Genomic DNA, 27,708 nt, shown 5'->3' with positions numbered 1-27,708 from the left:
TGAGAAAACGAAACAAAAATTTATATAAGATTTGTTAAAGGTTATATATCTATGACATTTTTGTCCTTTGGATTAAAAAAAAATGTTACAAAAAACCTGTCTTGTCACAAAGAATACATAAATGAATTTATAAAAATCTTTTCAGCAACCATTCAAAAGTTATTGTAAAAGTAGTTCAAGCTCCAGTGTCAAAATTAAAAGGTTAAAATGTACAACATTATATATCTGTCAAATGAAATAAACCTCTAATTTGAAAAACTACAAGCATTCTTAGAAACAATTTTTTTGTAAATTTACACAATGCATCTTAAGCATAGGCTATTCAAGATTTATATACAGTAAATTGTTTATATAAGTACATATACTGAGGCATGAACTGATCATTCAGTACACTTGAGCACTAGTTTGTCTATTCTGCTGTGATAGAAATATGGACGGTACATTTAGATTGACACTGGTCGTTTGATGGCGCCTTCCTCCAAGAATCTGAAGTTCTCTCACAAACGGTTCTAAGTTGAAACCAAGTGGTGTATTCATACCAAGTATTTGGTTACATGAAATCGGCTGATTTCTGGAGAAAAATCATAAAGGAAAAATAAATCATTAAATTGCCAAATAGGTTCATGCAGTAGGTTAATTACATTTTGAAACGGTTTAAATACTTAACCATTTTTAAATACATACAGCTTAGATGCTCTTACCTGTAAAGTATTGTCGATTTTTAATCGTGTCGAAATGAGGGGGGGGGGGGGGGGGGGGAGGATTACGACCACATTAATATTAATAGATTTATACCATTACATGGATTCTTTGAAAATTCATTTTTAAGTTTTATCAAATTGTTTAATAAAAAACATCTTTCTTTTTTTTTTTACCAATGGTCACTCAAAATTAATTAATTCTCAAAAACGTCTGTTAACAGTAATACATGTACAGTATAGGATGAAATAAAGTCGAATAATTTCTCGAATATATTAACTTAAAGTTTATTTTCAAAATCAATAATGCCACCCCAAATGATCTTCAAATTGCTAAAAAGGTATAATTAAAATTTAAAGAACGCCATGATATCGCTTCTCTTTATATGCACTGTAATCCGGTGTTCACGATTAGCCCGTGCAGTTGCAGTTACATGTAGCTATGTGTTTATTTATCTGCGAGATTATATCAGTCATTTGGTTTCATTTAGAAAAGTACCGTTACTTCTGTATACATGTCTGTTATAAATAATAGCATGAAAAACGATGATAGATAGTGATACATAAATACAATTAAATTTTAACAAAACACGCCTAAGTGCAGGAATACCGTTGCTCCATTATTATGCGCCACACTGTAAGACTATGAACTAAATATCGACGATTTTGTGTGTGTGTGGGGGGGGGGGGTCTTGTTAATAAAATAATCACAGGTATTTCTATTCAGAATATCAATAATATCATAGCTAGTATTTGAATGTATTTCTATTTTTTTGCTGTTTTCGAAAATTACTAAAATCATGTTTATGAACATAAACAAATTTCAGATAAAACACAAACATAAATATGGGCCCTTAAAATATTTGAACACACAACACAGGAATTAACTTATTTCAATCAGCAAGTTGCCATGCTTCAAGTTTTTAGATGTCTGTGTAACCGTTCGGTTTTCCTCAGGTAAGTTTGGTGTGGAGTGGAGCTTACTCGAAGCGGATTAGAAGCCCCGAGGAAACGACGCTGTCTAGTGTACATACTACCTATATACACAGGATGTTACCTGAGTGTATTACCTGTATGCGTTTTCCTACGACATCGTGAAACGAAGCCGTTTTTTGTTGTTTTTTTTTTCATGTGTAGCTCATGAATTGAAATGCATGAAATAAAGAATGTTTTTTTTGCAGACAGAATCCTTTTTAAATTTTTTGTTTCAAATAAATATTTTCAATAATTCGACAATTTTGATATACTGTGTTTTTCTTAATCAAATTTTATAACAAAAATACATTTTATTCTACCACCAAAATCTGTCGTTGTAATCTGGCGACAAAAAGGGAAGTAATTCAAATGTACATATGCTAAACGAAAGAAGAAAGTGGATCATAAACAAGTCTCTCGATAAATAACAATAAAACTTAGACAAATTCGACAAATGGTCAATAAACTGATAAATCAGCGGCAGTTTTATTCGTTAGACTTAAGAAATTGATATACTGATCAAAAAGGAGGAAAAACGATCATGCACGTGCCTTAATATTGTGATATTTTTCTTCTCTCTCTCTCTCTCTCTCTTTCAATCTTCTAACTGGTACAGATATAAACAGACACGAAATAACATAGTAATGGATCATTATTTGATTTAATTAATATCAAATACTTCATTAATTTGTTTTAATTTTTTTTTTACTTTTATTCTTTTTATACACTCCGGATCCGTTTAAAAAAAAGCAACAATAATTTGACACAAATTCCAAGGCTAATATCGCATCTGAAAATGATATCTATGGAACGCCATCACTGCCTTATAGCATACAACTATGCATTTATTACGTCAATTTATCATTACGTGATGTGAACATATCTTTACGTTATGTCCATTTTTTATGGGATGATGAAAATATATCTTAACATCATGTCAATGCTGCATTACATGAAGTAAATACATCCTTTCATTATATCAGCACTTCATAACTTGAAGTAAAAAATTCATTATGTGAAGTGATAATGTGTTTACATTGTGTTAAAACTTTATTACGTGAAATGAATGTTTCTTTACATCATTTCATTTCTTTAATATGTGAGGTCAAAATTGCATTACGTCAAGTAAATTGTGTTTTATAATTAAACTTATCATCACATGAAGTCAAAAGCCCATTCCTTTTTGAGAGTGTATATTTCTATTATATCAAAGTATTATTACGTGATATGGATTTATCTTTATTTTACGGCGAGGACATCATGATGTGAGGTGAACACATCTTACCTTTATGTCAGTGCTTTATTACGTGGTGTAAAAAGTGTATAACATAATGTGAACATATCTTTATATTATATCAACACTTTATTACATTATGTCAAAACTCCATACCGTGATGTGGATATATTATAACGTTATGCCAACTCTTTCTTATGTGATTTAAAAATATCTTTATATTGTGTTAACTCTTTATCATGTGGATTACAAGTTCATTACCTGATGCAAAAATACATAATTTACATTAACTCAAAGCTGTATATCTAGTATATAATAAATGTTGACGACCGTGTTTTAATGACTGGTAAGAAGGGGGGGGGGGGGTCGTGATTAGGACAAATTACAGGCACATAATATCAACCCCCCTCTTTTCCCAGACATAACTTTACTATAGAAAATGTAATGTTCATTGAAAATGTACAGCCCCCCTCCCCACCCCCACTTCTTGTTGAAATATAGTCCACTAAGGGTAATATAATATATCTGGAAAAAAATAGGATTGATTGAAGTTGGACCACTCTCCCCGAAATAGGATTTTCGGGCTTGGACATTTTTTTTCTTGGCTTGTCTAGTTTTTTCGGATAAATGATTTTTTTTTACTGGCTGACCTCCTCTTTCAAAAAAATGATGCTACGTCACTGGAGTTAGTAATTTTTTTTAATCATTCCAGGGCCAGAATTCTATTACAAAAATCTACCAGTCGCTCATCTAAATCAATTGAATATGCCTTAGTAAGCATGCATGGGCACATATCAGTGGCAGATATGGGAATCTTGAACAAGGAAGGGGGACGGTATATGGTTGGAGACCAAGGGCGGAAAGCGGAGAAGCTCTCAGGCTTTATAGTTTTATAGAAAAAAGTTTTCAACTTAATTCAGCTAAACTTAATATGAAACTAATGCAATGTCCTACAAAGTTTAAGACTTTTATAAAAAAACAAAAAACAATTCAAAATAAAAAGAATAAATGATTGCTGCACTATAAAAAAAAAAAATTCAAAATAAAAAGAAAAAAATGATTGCTGCACGACTCATAATATTTGATTTATTTAATTATCAGATTAAAGTAAACACCATTGAATTTCGACGTGACTTTAATTCACAGTCGCAGTGTTAAGGCTTTGCATGTTTCAAGATTGTCAATCATTTGTCGCTTAAAGTTTTCATTTAAAGATGTCATTCCGAAATAGCTGAGAATCTCTTCTACGACAGTTTTCTCTCCCGCCATTTTAGTGTTTGCGGAACGCGGAAAATACGTTATGCTCATATAAAGGCCGAGGATACCCGCGTTCGCATAACGTAATAGGGAATCGACATAATGTAGAAGAGTGCGCACAGTATGGCATGAGCTTTTCACATCAGTTAATAAAAACTAAGATTGTCATGAAAAGTAAACATAACGAAATGCAAGTTGACGAAATAAAATTGTAGTATGTGTAAATGTCATAAAGAGTTGATATAATGTAAAGGAAAGTTAACACGATGCAATAGTAGTGTGGGTTAATGCCATAAAGAGTTGACATAATGTAATGGAAGGTTGGCACAATGCAATAGTAGGGTGGGTTAATGTCATAAAGAGTTGACATAATGTAATGGAAGGTTGACACAATGCAATAGTAGTGTGGGTTAATGTCATAAAGAGTTGACATAATGTAATGGAAGGTTGGCACAATGCAATAGTAGGGTGGGTTAATGTCATAAAGAGTTGACATAATGTAATGGAAGGTTGACACAATGCAATAGTAGTGTTCTGCTATAAGGCAGTGACGGCGTTCCATAGATATCGATGAAATAATAATGAAACAATGAATCAAATGTGTTGTTGAATGGCTAGACAACGATGTGCACATCCAGCGAGCGTTACCCAAGGTATACTATAAGACAGGTGTGAAACCCTCAGGGCATGTCGTTTCCTGCTCAGGCACTGCTAATCCCTATACACAGGAAATGATCGCGGCTAATACTTAATACACAAAGAAACAGAATTTGTCAAAGAAAACAAAAATATATGAATTTTTGCATTGAATATTTATTAATATAAACTATAATTTCGTCTGTGAAGTTTATCATTACACCTGCACATCCTATCTTATCTATTGAACACGAAAATCGAGAAATATTAAAATTAAAAAGAAAGACATTGTATTAAAAAGTAAAACATGTTAATGTGAAGGTGAAAAACGATATTTTTTCTTGATCTCTTGTATAAAGTTCACGTGCTCAAAGTCAACTCTCGTCATCGAATACTTTCCGCTCATTTGACAATTTGAGAAAAATGCCTGCACATTTATATAAAAGAGGGAAATACATTAAAGAAAATTAATTAATTAAATTAAATTGATTTGGGAACAGAACATAAACAATGAGAAATAAAGAAGAATAGAACTTTTTCTTGATATCTTGGATAAAGAAAATTTAAGTTCACGTGCCCACTACATGTAACTGCAAATGCTCGTAATCGGATGTTTTCCTGTAATTTGACACTTTAAGAAAAAGCCTGTACATTTTATATACAATAAATCGAAATTAATTAATAAACAATATGAAGATGTACATTTTTTAAAGATGTACATCTTTTTTTTTCAAATGAATGCTGAAAATCGTTCATCGAAACTTAAACAGTCTGAGTTCAACATTTATTACAGTTTGCATATAATATGAAGATTAAAAAAAAACAAATTAAAATTTTTAGTATTTAATTTTGTTTCTTGATTGATTCTTAATAACATAAAATAATTAACCAATTGCAAAGACGTAACAATTTAATGAAATTTTCTATTCAATTTCAAAGATTGATATGTAATTTTAGAAACAAAAATAAACTTATTTTTTCTTAGTTTAAATTCTATTCATAGCAAAATTTATTAATAAACACACGGGTTTTTTTGTTTGTTTTTTTGTTTGTTTGTTTTTGTTTTTTTGTTTTTTTCTTTTGGTTACAGGGAAAATTCGCAAATTTCAATTCGGGGAGATAACTCCCGTTTGTTTACGATACTAATTGTCAGCAATTGATCGATGATTTAACCGCGGCGGGGACAGGTAAGTGATGAATTTCCCGCGGAGGGAACGCGGTTTACCTGTCTACCTGGCCAAATACCGCGTTGTGATTATACCGCGGCGGGGACGCGGGAAATACGGGATCCGCGTTGCCTGTACTGTACATGTATGACTAAATGTCTTTGACCATGGGAGGGGTTCTTGCGTACTAGTATAGACGTAACAATTTAAACTAATTTAACTAGTGCAAGTAGTACAGAGGCGCACAACAGAGCAATCTCTGATAACAAGGTCTATGCATATTCACGGCCTGTTTCTGACGACGGTACTGTCTAGTAATTTAACGTGTTCCTGGCCGTGATATTTTTGTGCATACCAGTATAAAAGAATGGTTTAAGATCATTATAAACTACGTCAATGAAGAAGTATCGCGTTAGAATAAAAGTATATTTCACTAATAAATCACTTTACTGCCACTTACCCTCTCACTGTCTGTCTCTTGAATAACTGGGGCTGTATAACGGGGGTCGTGCCTTGTACTAGTGTAGAACACATTATCTTTGACAATGTTATCTTCTTTATTTCAATTACTTGCTCTGTACATACAAAAAAAATCCTCTATTAAAGTTATGTACAAACTCGCACTGTTAAAAGTAAAATTTAAACATTAATTAAGCATATACGCATCCAGTGTAATTTTGTTCACTATAGAAATTCAGAAACAAAACACTAATCAATTTTTTTCATGACAATTATATCATTTTTGCAAAAAAATTTCATATACCTTCCGTGAAGCCAGTACGGGGAAATTTGTTCTCAAACCAGAACCTGTCTCCAAACTTTAGCCTGTTAAACTGGAATCCAATGATACACCCGAAAGTCGGGCCTACTAGAGATCCGCCTACGTTCCTCTCAGACATGGCTCCTGTAAACAAATCAATGTCGTCTGGATGTCTGCAAAACAAATAAAATTTATAAAAAGGCATAAAAATTATATATTCTATGTGTTTTCACCCTTTGTTGGACAGTCAAACTCGAAAAAGACTGTAATTTAAACTCTTTCTTGGTCTTATACTGTAGAATCATTTAAGATCAGATTAAAGCAAAAATTGAAGAACCCTATTTTTTTAAAGGTAGTTTAATGACTTTTCAACCTGTAAATTGATTGCAATGTTGCTGCTGATTGCTTGTCATGGTCCACAAGACCGAGGGCCCAGGTACCAAAGTGTTCGGCCCTGGGTCTGCCACACCACTGTCTATACACGTTGTATCCTGGAAGACCGTGGTCCCTCGCGCGCTGAATATTTAGGGAGACAAGGTCTAAACTTAGTGTGGCCCCGGGACTGGTCGTTGATGTCCCCGTGGGTTGTGCGTCAAATAAATGGTTCCTGAGATCACTGGTTACAAATCGATCCCTGTCCGCTTTTCCCGTATTGGCCATCCAGGATGCCACAAACTCACAACCTCCATTTTGAGGAAAATTTATGAAGGTTGGATTGTCGAAGTTGTTTCGAAGAGGGTCTTCTCTTATAGATCTTCCGTTATCTTGACCAACAACGCTTTGGACAAAACTATGACCAAATCTGTACGCCGCAGCTGCAAAGCTGTTTATGGCACGTGGATCGACAGATAGGTCGTAGACTGTGTGATGTCCAGGTCTTGTTGATTTAAGGCCAAAAGTATTTATAATTTCAGAGGGTAAGATATCTGGAAGGTATTCATTATACGTTATGTGACCGAGTTCTGCCACGACGATTCTTTTCGTTTCCTGAAACAGAACTTCATCATCTGTTATTCCAGTGGCACGTTGCAGGGCCTCCGCAATAAGATTATGGCGACGGAGAAACATGATATGAATGATGGCCAATAACGGACTTTCTGTGTGTCTGTGGTCCCCTGGTGGATAAAAATAAAGAATGAAAGAAAACAACTGAAGCAAACGGTATGCATTTGGTTCCATAGGTGATAAAATAAGAAATGGAGCAAAAATAAAAACTTTAAAAAACCTAAGCAAAAATATGAGTACCTGGTCCTCTAAAAAACAAAGAATGGAGGGGAAAATTGAAGTAAACATAAAAAAAATGAAAATATAAACACCGTATCCATACTTTAATATTGTTTTGTTTTTTTTAACTTTTTCGAGATTATTTGTATTCCTGTATTTATGTCTAGATGATTAATGTTGTACCAGCATCAAAACAATGGTTGATTGCATTCCTTGTAAATATTGCATTGTGTCTGTTCTCGCACTGCGTTTCCTCGCCCTCTGGAAGTACGCCGGGGCGGTAGGCGTGGTATTTACTGACCCGAAGTAAACCTGAAAAACAAAGAATGATATTCCAAGAAAATATGCTACTGAGCGTACACATCTGCTCTATCAAGGTATAAATGGATGAAAGCATTCACAAAATACTCTTTTAATTGACAAAATGAAAATGAGCGATGCATAAAAATCACCCGGAATTGGGATAGCATTGCAATTCTGTTGTGACTGAAGATCACTTTATCACTTTATTAAGAACGATAAAGAAAGTTCAATGCCCTTTGAGAGAAATATTTTTAAAATTGGAACTCTTTTGTTTAAGATAATTCATTTTAAACATTAGGTATGTTTCATTTGTTCCACAATACGTTTGTTCCATGTTCATGTTTTGTTCTTTTAAGTAATACTTGTATTCAGATTATAGAATTCCCTGTGTACAAAGAAAACTTACATCACTATAATTCTTGTTCCATATCTTTTAGCTATACTTACCACCCCTTTTTTCTCGCAGAGAATTTTCTTTGGCTGTATTGAATCCATATATAGCCGAACCATCTATAAATGAAGATCTTTGATTCTGTTGTTGTCTAATCCCTAAAAAATAAAAATAAATATATATAAAGTTGTTCTTAAATAACCAGTGTTTAATTACCCCATAACAAGGACTAAAGGGTAAGCTATTGGAAATACTGACAATTGTTAATTTTCGTCACTATTACTACAAATTCAAAAGTCTCATATCAGCAACATTACTCAATTAATCATAATTATTATCCATAGAATCACTAATTAAATATAGTATTATAGTTTTATGATTTTTAGGGTCTTTATCCAGTTTTAGCATCATAACAAATTTAATAATCTCTTATAAAAATGTCTCATAAAAAATAATCAGCTGTTGATTAAAACAACTTAGTTCTATGATTTATACTTTGGTAGACAAAAAAGTACGCAAATATCCTTCACGTCCGAGGTAAGTATTATACATTTTACCTGTGTAACATCCAGGAACAGGACCAAAGTCCGAACGGACAAAGTGCATACATTTCTGAGTGGGATCAGTGAAGTAAGGGTCGTCCATAGCAATGGGAATATTAAAGCACTCTTTTCTAAAAATGAAAGACAAATATGTTTTTAAATTTGCATCATTCATTTTTATGACAAATAAATGTTCAAATTTGTTCTGTTCAAGTAGATATTTCATACTTGCCTGTTAGGATGAATGCAACAGTCCTCAATGATATTATTTTGTGAATCTACGAAGAAATATTTTTCAGTGAACAAGATTCCATTTGATATAACTTTTTGTTTTTTTAATATCAGGAAAATGGAAAGATCTAACCTGTGATGACGGGAGTGCTGGAGATGTCATGGTCAAGGAACTGTCCGAAATGTGTGAGGTAGGGGGTGAATCGGGCACTGACCTCCACCTGATTGTTATTATTGTGGACTACGTTACTGACCCTCCGGGCGCTGGGGAGGGGATGACCATCAATGCTCTTAGTTCGAGGCATTTCAATGCCTGAAAAATAACACATCAGTACGTATGAAATGAGTCTACAAATTTATTAGTAAAGAGGTGTACTTGGATTTAACTATCAAAAAAAAACCCTGAATGAAACATATGGAGATAACAAACAGTATTCAAAATCAAAGGTCCATAAAAATACAAAATAGAAGCAGAGCAAACACGGAGCTCCAAAACATCAGAGGTGGGATCAGGTGCCATGGAGGAGTGAGCTTCCCCTGCCGACCGGTCACATCCGCCGTGTGCTCCTTGTCATGTTCGGGAAATAATGGAGAAATTCGTCGTTAATTCAGTGTATAAATTATGGACTAACAATTAGCATGAAAAATGTCAATCTGCATTTGACTCAATGATAAATTGTATTTGCTGACAAAATCATTGTATCGACCATAAAACTTACGAAATGATGACTTTAAACAAGACAGCTGAACTTCTTGTTTCATCAACTTGTTTGTCAATAATTTACCTTATTTAGTAATTGTTCATACAAAGAGCATGCTCTTGCGTATCGAATCAACCGAGATATATAAACTCCGTATGCAGGTGATGAAGGTATATTGCTGCATAGGTAAGGGAAGTTGACGATAGAAAGTTAAAGTCATCACGCTTATCCTAGAGCTTGGATGTTAAATTACCATTCATGTCTTTTTCAAGTAAAATATCCAAATATGAAACAGATGTGTCAGACTCGGTGGTATCTTTTATGTCAAGCTCACTAGGATATATCGTATCGACTTTGGAATGGAAATAATCATTGACAGCATAAGATTTTGACCAAATTCTGCTTCATAGGAATACAAAAATAGGTCTGCTAATAACGGGGCGCAATTGGTATCCATGGGGATTCCAATAGATTGTTGGAAGACCTGGTCTCAAAAATCGACATAGATATTGTCAATCAGAAACTCAAGCATCTTTTTGATGTCAACTTCAGAGTACTTGTGTGTACAATCAGAATGATTGTTAACAAAATAATTTTGCAAATGATTAATGACAAGGTAAGTAAATTTACGAGTTTCATTATTATTGAAAAAGCAGCTGCCAATGATATAAAAAAAACCTGGACTTAAATTTATCGTGGGGAATGGTTGTGTATAAAGTTGAAAAGTTTTTAAGCTGATTTCTGTGAAATCTTGTGACTTCAAATTGTCCAAAATTTCTTTGGAATTTTAAGTATCCACATCTGATTTACACCACTTCTTGAAAATATTGTTGCACAGTACTCTTGAAGTTTCTCCTTCACTACTGCTAATATTTTAGTGAGGAGTAAAGAGGCTTAATGGTTGAACATTTACTGGAACCCACCATGTATCTTTGTTTGTAAGGATTCTTATGAAGTTTTGGAATCCAATAATATAAATATAAATATATATGGTAGTTCAAATAATAAGTGGGTAATTAGCACATGTAAGTAAATACTGGGCCTTGGTAGATAAAGAAAAGTGCTCTTTTGGAGGAAAATATACATCAACCCAATACCTTCTTTCTTATTACATGCTTTAAAAGTAGTTTTAAAATGGTGTTAAAACTGCCTTTCAAACAGGATTCACTTTGAGTTAAAATAGGTTGATACCATCTTCATAGCTGGAAGGAACAATCCGTCTGTACACCATAAATGCCTTGCCTAGAAGTGGATTTCTGGGATTATTACAAGCCCCACAGGTGTGTCTATAAGGATAGTCAAAATTACAGCTAGGTTCCTCAAAGCAATAAGGTTTAAACGACTTATGAAAAATATGTAACATCCGGGGACTTTGTAGAAATGGTCGAACCTCCTCTGCTGTTCTTTTTCCTGACCTAGGATAAAAATAAATACATGTGTACAGTATATGCAAGTAGCCATAATCGCAAAGCTATAATTCATTTAGACAACCAGAGTGTGTTTCATCCAAATTGATGACAAGATACAACACGGACGCATTACAGAGGAGGGAATGTTGCCAAAGAGGAGTAAACATCCCCTCTCAACCGTCCACACTCACCGTGGTATTGATCAAATGCAAGTAAATGAAATTGGTATGAAAAAGCTCAGCCACATTACTTCCAAATCTTATATTATATTTTCTAATAAATTTATTATAACATCAATTAGAATTTACGAAACGCCGCCGGCCTAAAAAGATTTTTTTAAAAACCCTGTAATGTCAATTTATCTCTCAGTAGCCTGCCTCGGTTCATTAACTGATTATATTCACTTTGATTTTTCAATATCAAATTAGTTATATAGGAGACGTAGATCACATACGAGTGTTACCGGAATTTAATTAAACAGAAAAGGAAAGTTGACAATGGAAATATTTCTTTATCACCTGCAAATATGTGTTTTAGGACGATTTTTTACGGAGCCTAGGTACTCACAATAAGGTGATGTAACAGGGTTTTAACGACTTTATTTAAAAGCAGCATTTCACTAATTTTATGGTAGTACTGTGGACTTTGTTAGCAAATACAATATTTATATCGTAGTTTTGTTGTACTAGTATTTTGAATCACGTACTAGTATATCACACCAATTGTTAGGCCATTGTTTTTTTTTAAATACATGTGTATTGTTTAATACACATTACTCCTTTTATTTGATAAAACGGTTCTTGACGGCTATGACCGGTCGACAGGGAACATTTACTTCTCCTAAACTAGGGCCTTTTTTAAAAAAAAAATGTACATAAAAATGATCATAGGCTACATTAATTGTTTTAGTTAAAGTGAGAATATGCATTTTAGGGACCTTTTTATAAAATTCATGAGAAAATCCCCTATATGTGATTCTCTCTTTAAGAAGCTTTGTACCCTGTTCAAGATTTTTTAACGTTAACAGCTTTTTTTTTTTTAAATTTGATCACTATTCATGACCTCTTTGATCATTACAAAATATACCTTGTATAGAAGTGCCCCCTTCCATGAAAAGGTTTTCATACATCAAATATTTCCCAATACATTTCTCGATTATTTATTTAAATGCCAATTCAAATTATCTTGTTTAACCCAGTACGAAACATAATGGTATCTTGATGTAGCCAACGATTTAAACCGTTACTAGTATTTATTCACAAATACCGTCAACTAATTATGTTCCCCAAACGAAGTTGGGGAACATTTGTTTTTACTCTGTTTCTTATTATTATTATTATTATTATTATTCCTGGGAAAATTTTGTCCTCGAGTGATCTTGTAAACTTCTGACTAAGGTAAAATGTTTTTAGGGTCAGTAGACATGTTTGCAAGAGCGCGCACGTGCAACACGAGAAATGCCCAATATAATTGATATAGACGTAACTTTTTCAATTTTTGATGAAATGCTTTGAAACTCATAATATAAGGATATATTAGTAGCATAAACAATACGACATGGTCAAAATAGCAAGATCTCACGCGCATGCACGTGCACTTTCTGATTGGCTGAAACTAAAGTCTCAATATCTTTCTTGTTTTTTAATGAAATTCTTTGAAATTTTGAACATAGCCATGCATAAGAATATCCTACAACATGAAATATAGCAATTATTATGGAAACACGTGCATGCACGTGCGCTGCAATCTGATTGGCTGAAACTTTAACTAGCTATAACTCCCTTGGTTTTCAACCAAACAGGATGAGATTTGGAACATAGATAGATATAATAAATTTCTACAAGAAGATATGGACACCATGCACATGCATACACGTGCATGTATGTGCGCTGCAATCTGATTGGCTGAAACTTTAAACAGCTATAACTTCCTTGGTTTTCAACCAAACGGGGTGGGATTTAGAACATAGATAGATGTAATTGACTTCTACAAGAAGGTATGATCACCATGCGTGCACGTGAAATATATAAAATCAAAAATACACTTGAAAGAGCGTATTCTTGTAAAACTGTTGGATTAAATACTTTAATATTTTGTATAAATAATATATAGATTGTGTAGACAAGATGATATGGTCATTACGCATATGCATTCACATGCGCACGCGTGCATTGCTAAAATTTGAATGAACTTGGTACACTTCTAGGTAAACGTTGTTTAAGTCTCAAGTTTGTCTTCTTTAATGAAGCTTACAGGGAATACGGCACCAAAAGGGAGTTGGGGAGCGTTTGGGGAACATCTGTAACGGTCCCCGTTACAATTAGCACTAGTTTCTATACGTGTTTTATGTGTTATGAGTGTTAAAGTAATAATAAATAACGTAGTGATAGAGTACTTTTTCAATGTTGACTTCAGAAATCACTTTTTTCCCTTAAAGTCCCTTCCATATTTTCTCATTCAATTTGGAATTCACAAGGTGATGCAGACTGAAACGTCAAACACTGAACTGGAGAGTATTAAAATGTCTTGTTTCCATGTACTCGTATTTATAAATGAATTGTTATAAAACACATATCCTGGGGTCTCCTCCTGCACGCATGCCTTTGCCAACTTCATCCCATTCGGGTTCGACTTTTACTTTATCAAGTTCAATATTGCCAACCATGAGTACCTCAACGCGAAGCGCGCGCTCGCTGGAACCGTCGTTCTTTGAAGATGTAAGCCCATAATCGGTCCATTGGAAAAAGGGGTTTTCATTCAAGTCAACCTTATGCAGATTGTCTTCACACCATGGTACACTTGGGTCATTTGAGCGGAGTAGTACTAGCCTGACATATTGCGATCTTTCATTGTAAGCATGTGCACTCTCAAAAAATAGAACCGGATCCTCTTGACTTTTTGACTTGATTTCTCTAAACACAGTCTTTTTGCGTTTTCCTTTCTTGGCTTTTGCAGTCTCTCTTTTGGAGCGTTGTTTTTCGTAGAAAGATGACTTTGCTGGAGCTGCATCATCCATATCATCATCTACTTCATCGTCATCCTCGGCCATTGACGTGTTTCCAATGTACTCCATTAAATACGACACAGGTATTTTGATTCTTTGGGTACCGTAAGGTGACTTTCTTGGAAGATCACAATCCTTCAAAGCCAGCGCAAACCAGTTTCCCTTGAGATCTTTGTTAGATGCTAAAGGCGCCCGCGCCGGGGACTCGGTGTATCCTCCATACAATTTTCTAGATTCCAGAATTCTCTCCTTCCCCGTCAATGAGGTGCAGTGTAAGAAATGGGAGACTTGTTCCTCGTCACTAAAATTTTGATCAACAGCCTCCATAAGCAGGTCCCAAAGCCTGCTTAGTTCTTCTTTCGATGTGCATGGTGCACTAAAGCCCCCGACAGATCTCGCCATGTTTACGAAATTTAAAACTATAATTGTAGTCAGTAAAATACAGGGTGTTTCATAATATATGTTACATTTTGAGATCTAATTATTTTTCTTACCTATCATACTTCTATTACAAACTTTATATCAGTTTAAACATTGAATCCTGCATTTTTGTTCCATGTGAAAAAGTCAAGGAAATCATGGTCCTGAAATGATTAAATGTGCTATAAATGTTGATGTCATAATTTGGATATTTCTCGAGATGGACTTGACTAATCCACTCAGTGCTGAATTGTAAGAATTGTAAAGCTGTTTTTATTTTCAGATTATGTCGCTAATATTCATTCTATTTATTTACTAGTTCATGAAATAAATTTTCCAAAACAAAATAGAAGCTTTCTAGGATGCTTATCAGAAGGGTAGTAACAAGGTTAAAGGACAGGGACGGACAGTATGCGATAAATGACACAGTATTTCAGAAAGCCAGAAGTCATTAAGAAGCGGAGATGTTATTGGTGAAGTCGAGACTCTTAGTGTAGCAAACTTCTGAGAAAAGTGTCTGATAGATATTTTTCAGAAATTTTATTCTGGCAATATCAGCATTTTCAGCATATAATGAACTTTAAAATATGATTTGAAGTAATCAGTATATAAATTATCAATAATTAATGCAAGGAAAGAGTTTGACCTCTTCATTTGACAATCTCAATTTTTGGGCTCTTTTCTGAGGGGTTCTTAAGGAAAGGGTCTTCAATCCTAGACCACAGATATTGAATGAGCTTAGAAAGAAATGAACCTTCAAATGAGGAGTGTCTAAGCAAAAATCTGACAAGATTTTATACAAATTTCAAGAAACAACATCATTTGTTGTTGAATAAATGGAGATCATTTATGATATGTAATGTGAACTTTTGACGTTGTGAAATTCAACGTAGCAAAAATGGCGCAACTTGGAAATTTTGCTAATTTTCATTAATGTTTAAGATTATGTTCAGTGTTTAATATTTTAGTTGGTAATTGTACATTATGAATCTTATGGATATGTGCATCAATTTGATAAAAAGACTTATCTGTATATTTTTCTTTTGTCTGTCAAATTGGAGATTCAAAATGTAACCTATATTATGAAACACCCTGTACCTACATTTACAAGTGGCGACCTGGATTAGATGACTGACGGATTTTCTGAAAACGCTTAAAGTAATATACGCTACAAGTAGAGCTTTTCAAAAAAGCTAACCGTCTTTAGTAACAATTTTAAACAGTAAACAGATTTACACTTAACAGGCCGTATAATTCTTTTGAATTTCTTGATTTTGTATTTCTAAATTAGCTTTTTAATTAGCCCTACCATGAGACTGGCCGATGTAGACACACTTTATTCATTTAATTTTTTGCGAGTATATGATACGAGGTCATTTATGAAGAAAATAGATGGCACACATTTCCTCAGAGAGGAAGTGCCTTAACTATACAATACCTTTCACCAGTGAAAGTCCACATTTTTACACCATTTAAATAAAATTCGTTATAAAGTTATCAAATTATAATTATTTATTATCCTGCAGTCTCCAAAGACTTCAAAGATTATTTATCAATTGAAAGAATAGCATTTTAACGTAGATATTGCAATGATTTTTTTGCAACCTTCATTTTTCTAGTTCTGGGCAAAAACGTAAAGGAAATGAATCCGTACAAATGCCGAATAATTTAAATTTAAAAAATCGAATTCAAAAACCAATGGAGTTCATGGAAGTGCACCGTTCGTACCGAAACGAATGTCAACAATTCAGTAACTTGTTATACCTTTTAACAAAGGAACCTTACTGTTAAAAAATTTACCTATACTAGTATCTTTAATTTTAAAAACACGAAAATGCATGGGATATTTATTGGTATACTTCAATTATCTCCTCTCTAACTATTCCTTAGTTTTAACTGTTGTTTTACCATTGAACAGACTTTCTCACTACCGTTTATGTACATTTATGCATATTGAACTCTACTTTATACGACTCGCGTCATTAATAGTTTATGTCGATCGTTTTGGCGACATTGTCACAACTACCACATTGTTCTTCATTTAATAGAACGCCCCACGTTTTTTGAAATATATGAAAATAACGAACTGTATTCAAATTCACACGTCCATTAAAACAATACAAATCAGGAGCAGGGCAAACGCGGAAATCTTACATATCAGAGTTGGGATCAGGTGCCATGGAGGAATGACCATCCCCTGCCGACCGGTCACACCCGCCGTGTGCTCCCTGTCATGATCGGGAAATAACGGAAAAATTCTCTGGAAATTCGATATGTAAATAATGGCCTAACAATAAGAATGAAAAAAAATCAATCAGCATTTTACTATATGATAGATTGTATTTGCTGATAAGGTAATTTTATCGACCATAGACCTTACAAAATAATTTTTTTAAACGAGACTGTTGATATTTTTGTTTCACTAACTTGTTTGTCAATAAGCTACCGTACCTCGTTTTAGAAATTGTCCATAAGTAGAGCATGCCTTGCGTATCGAATCAACTGAGAAATATAAATCCCGAGTGTAGGTGATAAGGGTATATTGCCGCATAATTAAGGGAAGTTTACGTTTGAAAAGTTTGTGATCACGTTTATCTTAAAACTTTGCTATTAGACGACCATTAACGTTTTTTCCAGTAAAATATCCATCTTTGTGGTATATTGTATTTCAAGCTCACCGGAATATACCATTCAGTGATAGTTTTATGATAAAATTACATTAAGGAAAGTTCGCAATCAATCGTTTCTATACTTTTCAATTGGCTTGTGAGTATAAGAAGGAAAGCTGGGCAGGGGGTAGGGATACGTTCCATAATAAGAATAAAACTTTTTTTTATTCAAACATACATGACAGCCACTGTTCTGGCTACGGAGGCGGCAACACGTGCTCTGTTGTCCATCGTCTTACTCATGGCGAAGTCATTGATCCGGAGGTATCGGTAATGGTGCTGTACCGCGGAGTGAAAACTTCCCCGGTAATTACCACGTGCGTTTGTGTGTTCCGTTAGGGATGGAAACTCTGAAAGGAGTTTTGAAGATTTATTTGAAACATGTCCCATCTTTGAAAATCGAGAAAGTCGCCTTCAAATTTAGTCATAATTAAAATCTCACTCTCTTTTTGACTTATCAATGGGATGTCAAATACCAGTCACAAGAGTGTAACTGTCATATGACTAAAATTTTCATTTCTACTATAGAACTTTCCATACTAAATATCAAATTTGATAGAAAATAAATCAAGTTAGTTTTTGCGCTTTATTCAGGCGAAAACTAAAAGATATATTTAATAAACTAACCTACTGGGATGTTGCTGGATATGTTGCCTCTATTCATCATCCTGTCTACAAGATCAGAAACCACAGCCCCGAGCTTCCAGTCAAAGGACTCCACAAAGGGTAAGAACACAACCAGAACAAACACGGATTTTAATGGCATTTTCTGGTTAAAACAAAGTTAATAAGATTTAATAATTGTAGAATGCCAAGCAACAGTCAGCATCAGAAATAGAATGGAACTCGTAATTTTTTTATTGACAGTTTCTTTTTAAAAGTGTTTGGAGACCAGTTCTTTTTACACGTTGTTGGAAATTCTATGTGGATGAAATAGATGACAACGAACATCAATGTAACGTCAACTGTGAATAATGTGAAATCACAAATTTTCGTGGGGGTTAATTTTCGTTGTTTTAGAGGTATGAAGAGACCCACGAATTCATGTCCACCACGAAATGTAAAATGTTACATACATAACTACTCAACAATTCTTTATCCACGAATTCAAATCCACACGACCCAAGAGTTTTTACTAAAATCACAAAATTTTGAACCCTCGAAAATGTGATATTACAGTAGCTGCCTCACTTTAAAAAAAATCAATGTACTTAGAGCATTGATTTGGGAGGCATAAAGACGATATACACATGGGTGATAGCGGAATATTACTGTATAAATAAGGAAAGTTGACGATGGAAAAAGCCTAACTTTGTCATACAGCTGTGTTGTTAGTTTACCCTTTTTGTCAGTAAAATATCCAATAGAAATATGAAAAACATGTTGGAGACTCTATGATGTCTTATTTCAAGTTCACAAGGAATAATATCGAGGTATGAATGGAAATAACAATTGTTAATTGATACATCGTCGTCAATATAGAATGTCGAGTTAAAGATTTTTATTGTTTGAAAAAAAATCTAATTCATATGAATATAAAAACAGATTGGCTTATAAAGGAGGACGACCTATTGGAATTTTAGTTGTCACCTTATTTTCACCACAAGTGTTTGATAAAATTGTATTTTTGATTACTATCATGATGTACCTTAATTTTTGGATATCCAAATTCAGGTTTATATAATTATTATATAGACTGTAGAGAAACATACATTAGGATCTTCCAATTTTCATGTTGTTACCTTAGTGTCATCAATAAATTACATATCTACATGTACATCCATTCTTAGTTTTGTATTCTGGCTGAAAAAAAAACGAAACTGTAGGAAACAATATGATTAAAAATTTTCACTCTGAGCATATGGAAGGCATATAAACAGACTGAAAAAGGAGCACAATGAGTGTCCAACAGTTTTTGAAAGACCTGTTCTTTGAAGACTACAAAATTGTTGTCAACGAGGAACTCCAGAATACCTTAAATATCAACTTCGGAGTACTTGTATTTAGAATCAGAATGAATTAAACGAAGTAATTTTGTTGATGATCAATCACAAGATGTGAAGATGCCCGAGTTCCATTTTATTGAAGAGGAAATTGTATATAATATTCTTAAAAAAAAAAATAAATAAAAAAAACCCCCTCATTTTTAAGCGCTAAGCGCAAGCGCAAAGCGCTTCTTAGGTAGGCATCGAAAATTTCCATGGTCTTTTTATCAGCGCCCCCTATTGATCATGTTTATCTTTTATCAACGCCCGCTACCGAGCCTATGTTTTTTAACATGTTTGATAACAGAAAATATATAGGTCATTCTTCGATTGATAATTCTTTTCACCGATGAATTGATAATACTATATCAACAATTTATTAAGTTCATGTTTATTGTCCGTCAATTATCATTCAATTTCCTCTTACATAAAAAAGTAATCATTCTGTATGTGTGTATTATTAAATGACGAAATTTTCAATCCCTGGTCGGATTCTGCTCGTGTGTAGACAGTGTAAACTGTAGGGAGTCGTAATTATAAAATGTGTAGGAAAACCCGAACCGGGTTGGAGATTTCTAAACTGAAAACCGGGATTGTTTAATTTTTAATAATCAGAATTCGTATTCATATGATCTAATTAAAAAAAAGTTTTGTCTGTCATGGTAACTTCTCGGCAAAACAAAACGTGTTTCTCAGACTTCGCTTGGTGCGTTTGACAAAGTTCTCCATCGCACGTGTGTATAGACCAAGGCAAACTGATCTTGCGGACACATGTATGAGTACTGTTTGTTAGGAGACTGTGCGACCGTAATGCTACGGACTCACGAAATTTACACCAGCTCCACAACCAGACAGTGCAGTTTGTTTTTTTTTAAATCATTAAGTAATAGTTATTGTATATTTATTATGGTGTATCCTGATTTATTTGGACGAAGGGCGGTGACGAGTGCGAAGCACGAGTCTCCGCCCTTCGTCCAAATAAATCAGGATACACCATATAATAAATATTCAATAACTTTCTTGTATCATGGCCAATCAAACGTCGACGTCATATCACAAATAATATGCATGATTTTTAATTACACCAATAGAAAATATAGTGTTTGTCAGGTGACCGCATGGATAATCTCTCCTTCCTGCCAGTATATTTAATAAACTCATTTTACGTGTGTGTGTTCATGAGAAAGGACGTCGGATTGCAGCATCCCGTCGTAATTTAAGCACGGATTTTTTTAAATGAAAATCACAAGAAAACCTTTGGATATCATACAGGAAAAATTCGAAGTTAAGAAGGAAAATTCAAATGTCATTCGAAAATCAAGAAAAAGATACCCGTTGATCATTTGATATATTTGAGAGCTGTCGCATTCACGAAAAAGCTGTGTCAGGGTCAATAACTCCTCATCCGTGGATGCAGTACATCTGCACTTATTCTCGTTGAGCAAAGAAGGTATTTTTTGCTAAAGCGCTTTATTACAATAGGTGTGATATTTTAATATAATTCTGTGTGAAATTCGCGTCAAGAACTTGATTTCTCGTTGCGGAGGATTGAATATTTGCAGAGTTCCGTAAAAGCATTTTCGTAGTTTGGGATACGCACTGTAATTTATGAGAAAGACTTTTATTTCACTTGCAGAAATTTAGCCTTTGTATGGCCCATTTTATTCTATAATTCAAATTCAATATGCATGTAATTTAAAATGATGAAATCGCCTTGGTGTTCAATAATTTATTTACACGGCACAGTTTTTGCTGGCTCCGCCCATCGGTGTATCTCCAGTTATTGTACACTTTACTTCAAAGGAAAAACACTAGTTAGAATGATCTAACTGTGTCTCGGTACAAGCCCTCACCACAGTTAGAATACGTCTTCTCAACGTTTTTCTCTCGCTTCAAATTTACCTGCCATGTTTACATTCAAAACTCTCTAGATTGTTCGTAGTAAATGCACTGAGTTATAGTGTGTACGAGTTATCGCCCATGTTTCTTTTGCTACATTACGAATACACGGAACAAATGCAGAGTTTTTACACTTTAATCTGTAAAATTTACACTTTAATCTGTAAAATTTACACTTAAAGTGTAAATTTTACACTTTAATCTGGAAAATTTACACTTTAATCTGTAAATTTTACACTTTAATCTGTAAATTTTACACATTAATTTGAAAATTTACACTTTAAAGTGTAAATTTTACACTTTAATCTGTAAATTTTACACTTTAATCTGTAAAATTTACACTTTAATCTGTAAATTTTACACTTTAATCTGTAAAATTTACACTTTAATCTGTAAATTTTACACTTTAATCTGTAAATTTTACACTTTAATCTGTAAAATTTACACTTTAATCTGTAAATTCACAGATTAATGTGTAAATTTTACACTTTAATCTGTAAATTTTACACTTTAATCTGTAAATTTTACACATTAATCTGTAAAATTTACACTTTAAAGTGTAAATTTTACACTTTAATCTGTAAAATTTACACTTTCATCTGTAAAATTTACACTTTAATCTGTAAAATTTACACATTAATCTGTAAATTTTACACTTTAATCTGTAAATTTTACACTTTAATCTGTAAAGGATCACTTCATTATAAATAGGGATCTGACCTATAGGACCGGGCTTGGTTTATTCTCTACAAAAAGCTTGTCGATTTCCGTTCTGATTAACGGCATTAGGCTGAATACATATAACAATTTGTTTTTCCTAAATCTTTATTTCAGTGAGTAGAGAAAGGAGGAACGCTTTTTATTGATTTTCTGAGTTTGTTATCTCCAAATGTAATAATTGATATTTGTCTTTACTTCTCATTGTGCATAAAGGTAATGTCTACTGCCTCTGAAATTCTATTCTTAATGTCTAGGCTATTTATCCGTGGATATAATAAAAACTTGTCTTTAATGTGTGCAAATTATAAAGGCCTACATGAAATCCAAGTGAGTGCATTTACTGAAATATGAAGCCAAAATCAATGTGATTAAATTCTAAGGGATATATACAATTGAAATTCATCGCAACTCAATGCTGCCAGGAATACCTGTATTGAGTAACACATAGTGAGTTATTCTTGTCCTCGGAGAAAGTGTGCTTATACTGAGGTTCGTTCCACCTGACTGACAACTGTACATTGGATTGTTACGATTTAATATCTCTTTAGTGTTTCTTATATCAAGAATGGGAATGCATAAGGGATAAACAATTGAAGGAAAAATATACAAGTCTATAAAAAAAATTAAAATAGTCTTTGAAAAGGCGAAATTTAAAACTGTAAAAGTGTTGTACCAGGTGGATTCGAACCCCTGACTTTAAAAAGAGAGTATCCAAGGTGTAAAAGTCAGCGCACATATCGACTGAGCTAGTCTGACTATAAGAATGAATGGCATAAATTTAGAGAAGATTTTGAAAATCTGGTTTCCTTATTTTTTGTAGGTTTTTTGTGAATTTCGACCTCATGGCAGGGGTGCCCCTAGAAAAAATCTTATCTTAAATTATTCCTTACATCCTAACCTATCAAAATATCATTGTTTTATTTAGGGGCAGGCCTGCCCTGATGAACTTTAAGGCCAAAATTCATGCAAAAATCAACGCTTTAAAGGTACTTGGACACAGATTTGAAGTTATTATTTTCTCTATAATATTACGACTTATATATTTTAATAGCATTTCACACAAAAATTAATTAAAAATCTTATTTCGTTTAAAAGATATTGAAATTTCAAATTTTTTGGCGGGTTTGATTGACATATCCTTGCACTCTCACAAATTTAATTTTATTCTTAATCCTTAGGAAAAGTGGCAACCTCGTTTTGTATAAATGAAAAATATTAATACTATAATCAAGAAAATTCAGAGTAGACATGTTCGAAAGCAAAACAAACACACAATATATTGTCAGTCCGTGCAGTTGTGGTAAGCAGACTGTGACGATTGAACGCACCCGGTGAATTCTAAATATAAACAATAACAGAACTCGAGCTCTGTTTACAAAAACTGTGTACATAACACGAGTGTGCTCGATTTGCTAAACTCTGTACGCATCTCTTAGTTCGGAATGACGATACTTGTGAAGGTGTTTTGCTTTCTAACATTTCTACTCTGAATAAAATTATTTTTCTTGATAAAAGTTTTAATATTTCTCATTAAAACACATCAAAATTGCCACTTTTCCTAAGGATTAAGAATAAAGTTAAAATTTGTGAAAGTGCAAGGATGTGTCAATCAAACCCGCCAAAAAATTTAAAGTTTTAATAACTTTTAAATGAAATAAGATTTTTAATTAATTTTTGTGTGAAATGCTATTAAAATATATAATTCATGATATTATACAGAAAAAATGAGAAAATATTAACTTCAAATCTGTGTCCAAGTACCTTTAAAGGACAAAATGGTGTTTCGATCAACTTTGGAGGATTATTGTAAAGTTGTAAATAATAAATTTTAGGTATAAAATACAAATTTAAAAAATTTAGACATATATACGGTAGAAAACAACAAATAAAGATTGATTTTTAAATGTCACTTTTTCCGGGAAATTGTTCTCTCCTATAGGTCAATTCTTTTGTTAAAGCGAATACATCCTTTTACACTTTATTTTGAACAACTTGAACTGTTATCGGTTATAATCAAACGGTCGATTCGTGATGTTTTACCTATGACACTTGAAAAAAGTATGAAACTGAGATTTTCACATTGCTTGCATATTTTGTTTTACATGTATATGTTTATTAGTATATGATATACAAGGATGGACGGTTTCCTCGTGAGTCTCGTAATTTTCCCAGCATAAGAAATCAGGGATCTGCTTTTGTTTCAGTATATATACATGTGTTTCTTTAGTTTTACTATAGTGTAATGAACAGTAAAAATATATATCTCAAATATTTTTTTTATTTGCGATTCAGATTGATATTACAAGTTCATGGTTCTATGGTCATGATGAAATGATATACATGTACTATAGTATTAAAATCACGGTCATTTTTTAACGTAGCATTAAAGAAACGTCCTTGAATCAGATTAAAGTGTAAATTTTACAGATTAAAGTGTAAAATGTATAGAATAAAGTGTAAAATTTACAGATTAAAGTGTAAATTTTACAGATTAAAGTGTAAAATTTACAGATTGAAGTGTAAAATTTACAGATTAAAGTGTAAAATTTACAGATTAAAGTATAAATTTTACAGATTAAAGTGTAAATTTTACACATTAATCTGTGAAATTTACAGATTAAAGTGTAAAATTTACACTTTAAAGTGTAAAATTTACAGATTAAAGTGTAAATTTTACAGATTAAAGTGTAAAATTTACAGATTAAAGTGTAAATTTTACAGATAAATGTGTAAAATTTACAGATTAAAGTGTAAAATTTACAGATTAAAATGTAAAATTTACAGATTAAAGTGTAAAATTTACAGATTAAAGTGTAGAAATAAAAAAAAGTGAAGTGTTCAAGTGGCACTAATACGCTTCCGCAGTATCTGGGGCCACCTCCTCCTCGTCCTCTGACCCTGGAGCAGCTGGTATGGGTACGTTGTGGAAACGTAATGACGTTCTGCGTCCGTACTGCTCCAGATTATCCAGACCGCATTCAAGGTCCTCCATCCTTTGTTGGAGATCAGAGTTGATTTGTTTTAGTGATTGTATTTGTTCGTTTTGATCTTCTATGTTTTTTTGTTGTTCTTGAATCGAACTTAAAATTGGTTGAATGCAACTCTGAACTATGACCTGAATGTGGGGGGTAATTGTCGAAGCAATGAGAGGAGCAAACGCCCCTATGAAAGCTTGACTGTTAATGGTTTTTACGATCAGTTCATTTATCATGGAGGTTTGTAACTCCCCCATGGGTTTATGCTCAGATTTTGAGGAATCGAGATTCTTTTGTGGGTCTGGAGATAAGGAACTTAGACCTTTAGTAGCCGGGGTCCATAGTGTAGAGGAGGGGTTTTGGTTATTACTCTTGTTTTCAGTTGTAGCCATTTCAGATGATAATATAGAAATGTCAGGTAACGACGAAGATGACGTTATACGTCTTGGTGAAGATAGATGCTCTGTGAAACTAGATTCTACAGACCTTTTACATTTAGTGTCAGGGGCACTATTTGGTAGCGGCATTAGATGGTGAGTGGAGCTCACTGGATCACTGGATCGGGGTCACGATAAGATATACATTAAAGTTTGAAATTAGCTCGTTTTAAAACGAAAAAAGATATTTCATACAGTAGCTGCAACATTGATTTAACAAGCAATTGTTTTTACATTACCACACACACATATTTTGAAGCACTCCCCCACTTTTTTCTTCGAGTCTTATTTCACATACTGTGTGTCATGGCTGACCGGAAGTCCCCGCAATAATTTTTATAAGCATTTTATTAAAATTCCATATATATTTATGGGAAAATGTTTGATTTTATTGAATATTTTATTAAATAAATCATTAATATTTATTTATTAAGTCCATTTAAAAAAAGAAATCTTGAGAAAATTCTAAATGAATTAAAGATATAACAAATAATAAACAAAATAGAGAATTGTATTATGCTCAATTGTATTATGCTCATGAAATATATCAATAAATAGATATAAAGTACATTAAATATGTATTTATTCTCTTATTTTTTCACTATAAGTTTACCTTTCACCTACTTACTAAGTATGGTATAGACTATAGCAATTAAGAAATTATCTCACCTGGTCAAATTCCCGTTTTTCACATATTTTTTAATTACCTGTAATTCAAATGTGTGCAAAACGGGAACAAACCTAACTTTCGTGTGTACGGAAATCCTATGTTTGTGGATGTATAATGGCGGGTTTTATCTCTGAACAATATGGTGCATATTAATAAGTACTGGCAAACACCAATTACGTCACAAATCCTATTTCTGCAGTATAATTCGAAAAAGTTAATACAAGTACCTTAAAAAGATTTAATGCGCACGAGTATTTAAAAGTCTCATTAAAATTTCAATGAGAATTTAAAAATCAAATTGGAATCTATTAGTAGTACATGTACAATTAAAAAAAATATTTAACTAGGTTCTATATATAGTTTGAATCTTCATTTTGTATATTAATTTCCTAATTTTTCACGCCATCTTCTGGGCCTTTATTTCAAACAATGTAAATACAAACGAGCCTTTTTATTATCACACTTGCATTACGCAGAGGGCTATCAATGATAATGATTTCACAGCATCTCATTATCCATTAGTAGCACAAATTTTAAACTCGAACGCATTTATATAGATAGTCTATACTTTATTAATTTGTAGTGTTTATTTGTATAACAAAATATTTTGATGCAAAAAATTCCTTTAGACTGAACGCTTGGGTGTTTTGGCTAATTCATTGTTGTCAGTATGTTTTACATGATCATGATGATAGTGAAAAAAAGAAGCACTTTAAAGTATTTCCGCCAAAATGAGTCAAAGGAAAATACTCACGAATTTTAATATGATGTATATTTTTATTTCTAAGTAGAAGAGTATTTAAACTAACATTTTTATTTTACAAACAAATATTTACAAATGAGCTTCAAATATTACACGAGAAAAAAAAATGGTCAAACGTTTTTAATTTTCGGTACAAATAAATTACAATTCATGTGCGTGAGAGTCAGTGACGAAGGATAAGAATAATTTTTCATCAAAATGACAAAAAGACAAATGCAATATCCTTATACCCAAAATTGATATTATAGCAATGTAATGAAAAAAGAAGTAAAGTCTTCGGGGATTTTTGTTACATGTTGATAGCAACATGCTGCTCGATGAGGGATTGGTATCACAATAAATGTGAAATATTGAAAAAAAAATATTGTTTTGTTATTCTACTGTACCATATTCAAAACAAAATTTAAAAGTTCAATTTTTATTCATTATTTGTATACCCAGTAACTTTTATTGATTGTGTGTATATATTACTAGTTCCCATGCTAGAATTTTTTTTTTTTGTAAAACCGTTTATATAAAAATATTTTTCTTTTACTCATAATCCTAATAATACCTAATAATATAAAAATAATATCTCATTTCTCCCTGTGCAGTTTCAAACAGGTCAATCACCTATGCGGCCGATAATAACAAAGAAAG

At 32.9% G+C, this 27,708-nt stretch overlaps 2 protein-coding genes across 3 annotated transcripts; both read right to left on the bottom strand.

The window, feature by feature from the left end:
- Positions 1–122: 122 nt before the first annotated feature.
- LOC134232407 (peroxidase-like protein) lies at positions 123–18,432 on the bottom strand. 2 transcript variants are annotated; one of them, XM_062714355.1, is made up of 12 exons: positions 18,248–18,432; positions 17,799–17,970; positions 11,310–11,533; positions 9,551–9,730; positions 9,419–9,464; positions 9,202–9,317; positions 8,701–8,802; positions 8,134–8,262; positions 7,100–7,841; positions 6,730–6,899; positions 6,427–6,541; positions 123–571 (listed from the first exon to the last, which is right to left on the bottom strand). In XM_062714355.1, the coding sequence occupies exons 1-12, from the start codon at positions 18,384–18,386 to the stop codon at positions 385–387; spliced, it is 2,322 nt and encodes a 773-aa protein (XP_062570339.1). In that variant the 5' UTR covers positions 18,387–18,432; the 3' UTR covers positions 123–384. The 2 variants fall into 2 exon arrangements, with proteins under 2 accessions (XP_062570339.1, XP_062570338.1); XM_062714354.1 differs by lacking the exons at positions 17,799–17,970; positions 18,248–18,432 and adding an exon at positions 14,199–14,948.
- A 6,640-nt stretch (positions 18,433–25,072) lies between these two features.
- On the bottom strand, positions 25,073–25,907 carry LOC134232406 (uncharacterized). Its single transcript, XM_062714353.1, has one exon. The coding sequence runs from the start codon at positions 25,724–25,726 to the stop codon at positions 25,073–25,075; it is 654 nt and encodes a 217-aa protein (XP_062570337.1). The 5' UTR covers positions 25,727–25,907.
- Positions 25,908–27,708: the final 1,801 nt, after the last annotated feature.

This window comes from Saccostrea cucullata, unplaced genomic scaffold (genome assembly GCF_032062105.1).
Source record: "Saccostrea cucullata isolate Sc308-1 unplaced genomic scaffold, CSIRO_AGI_Scuc_v1 ctg21, whole genome shotgun sequence".
NCBI classification, from domain to species: Eukaryota; Metazoa; Mollusca; class Bivalvia; order Ostreida; family Ostreidae; genus Saccostrea; species Saccostrea cuccullata.
Note: the sequence above shows the minus strand (reverse complement) of the source record. Positions and strands in the feature narration are given on the sequence as shown.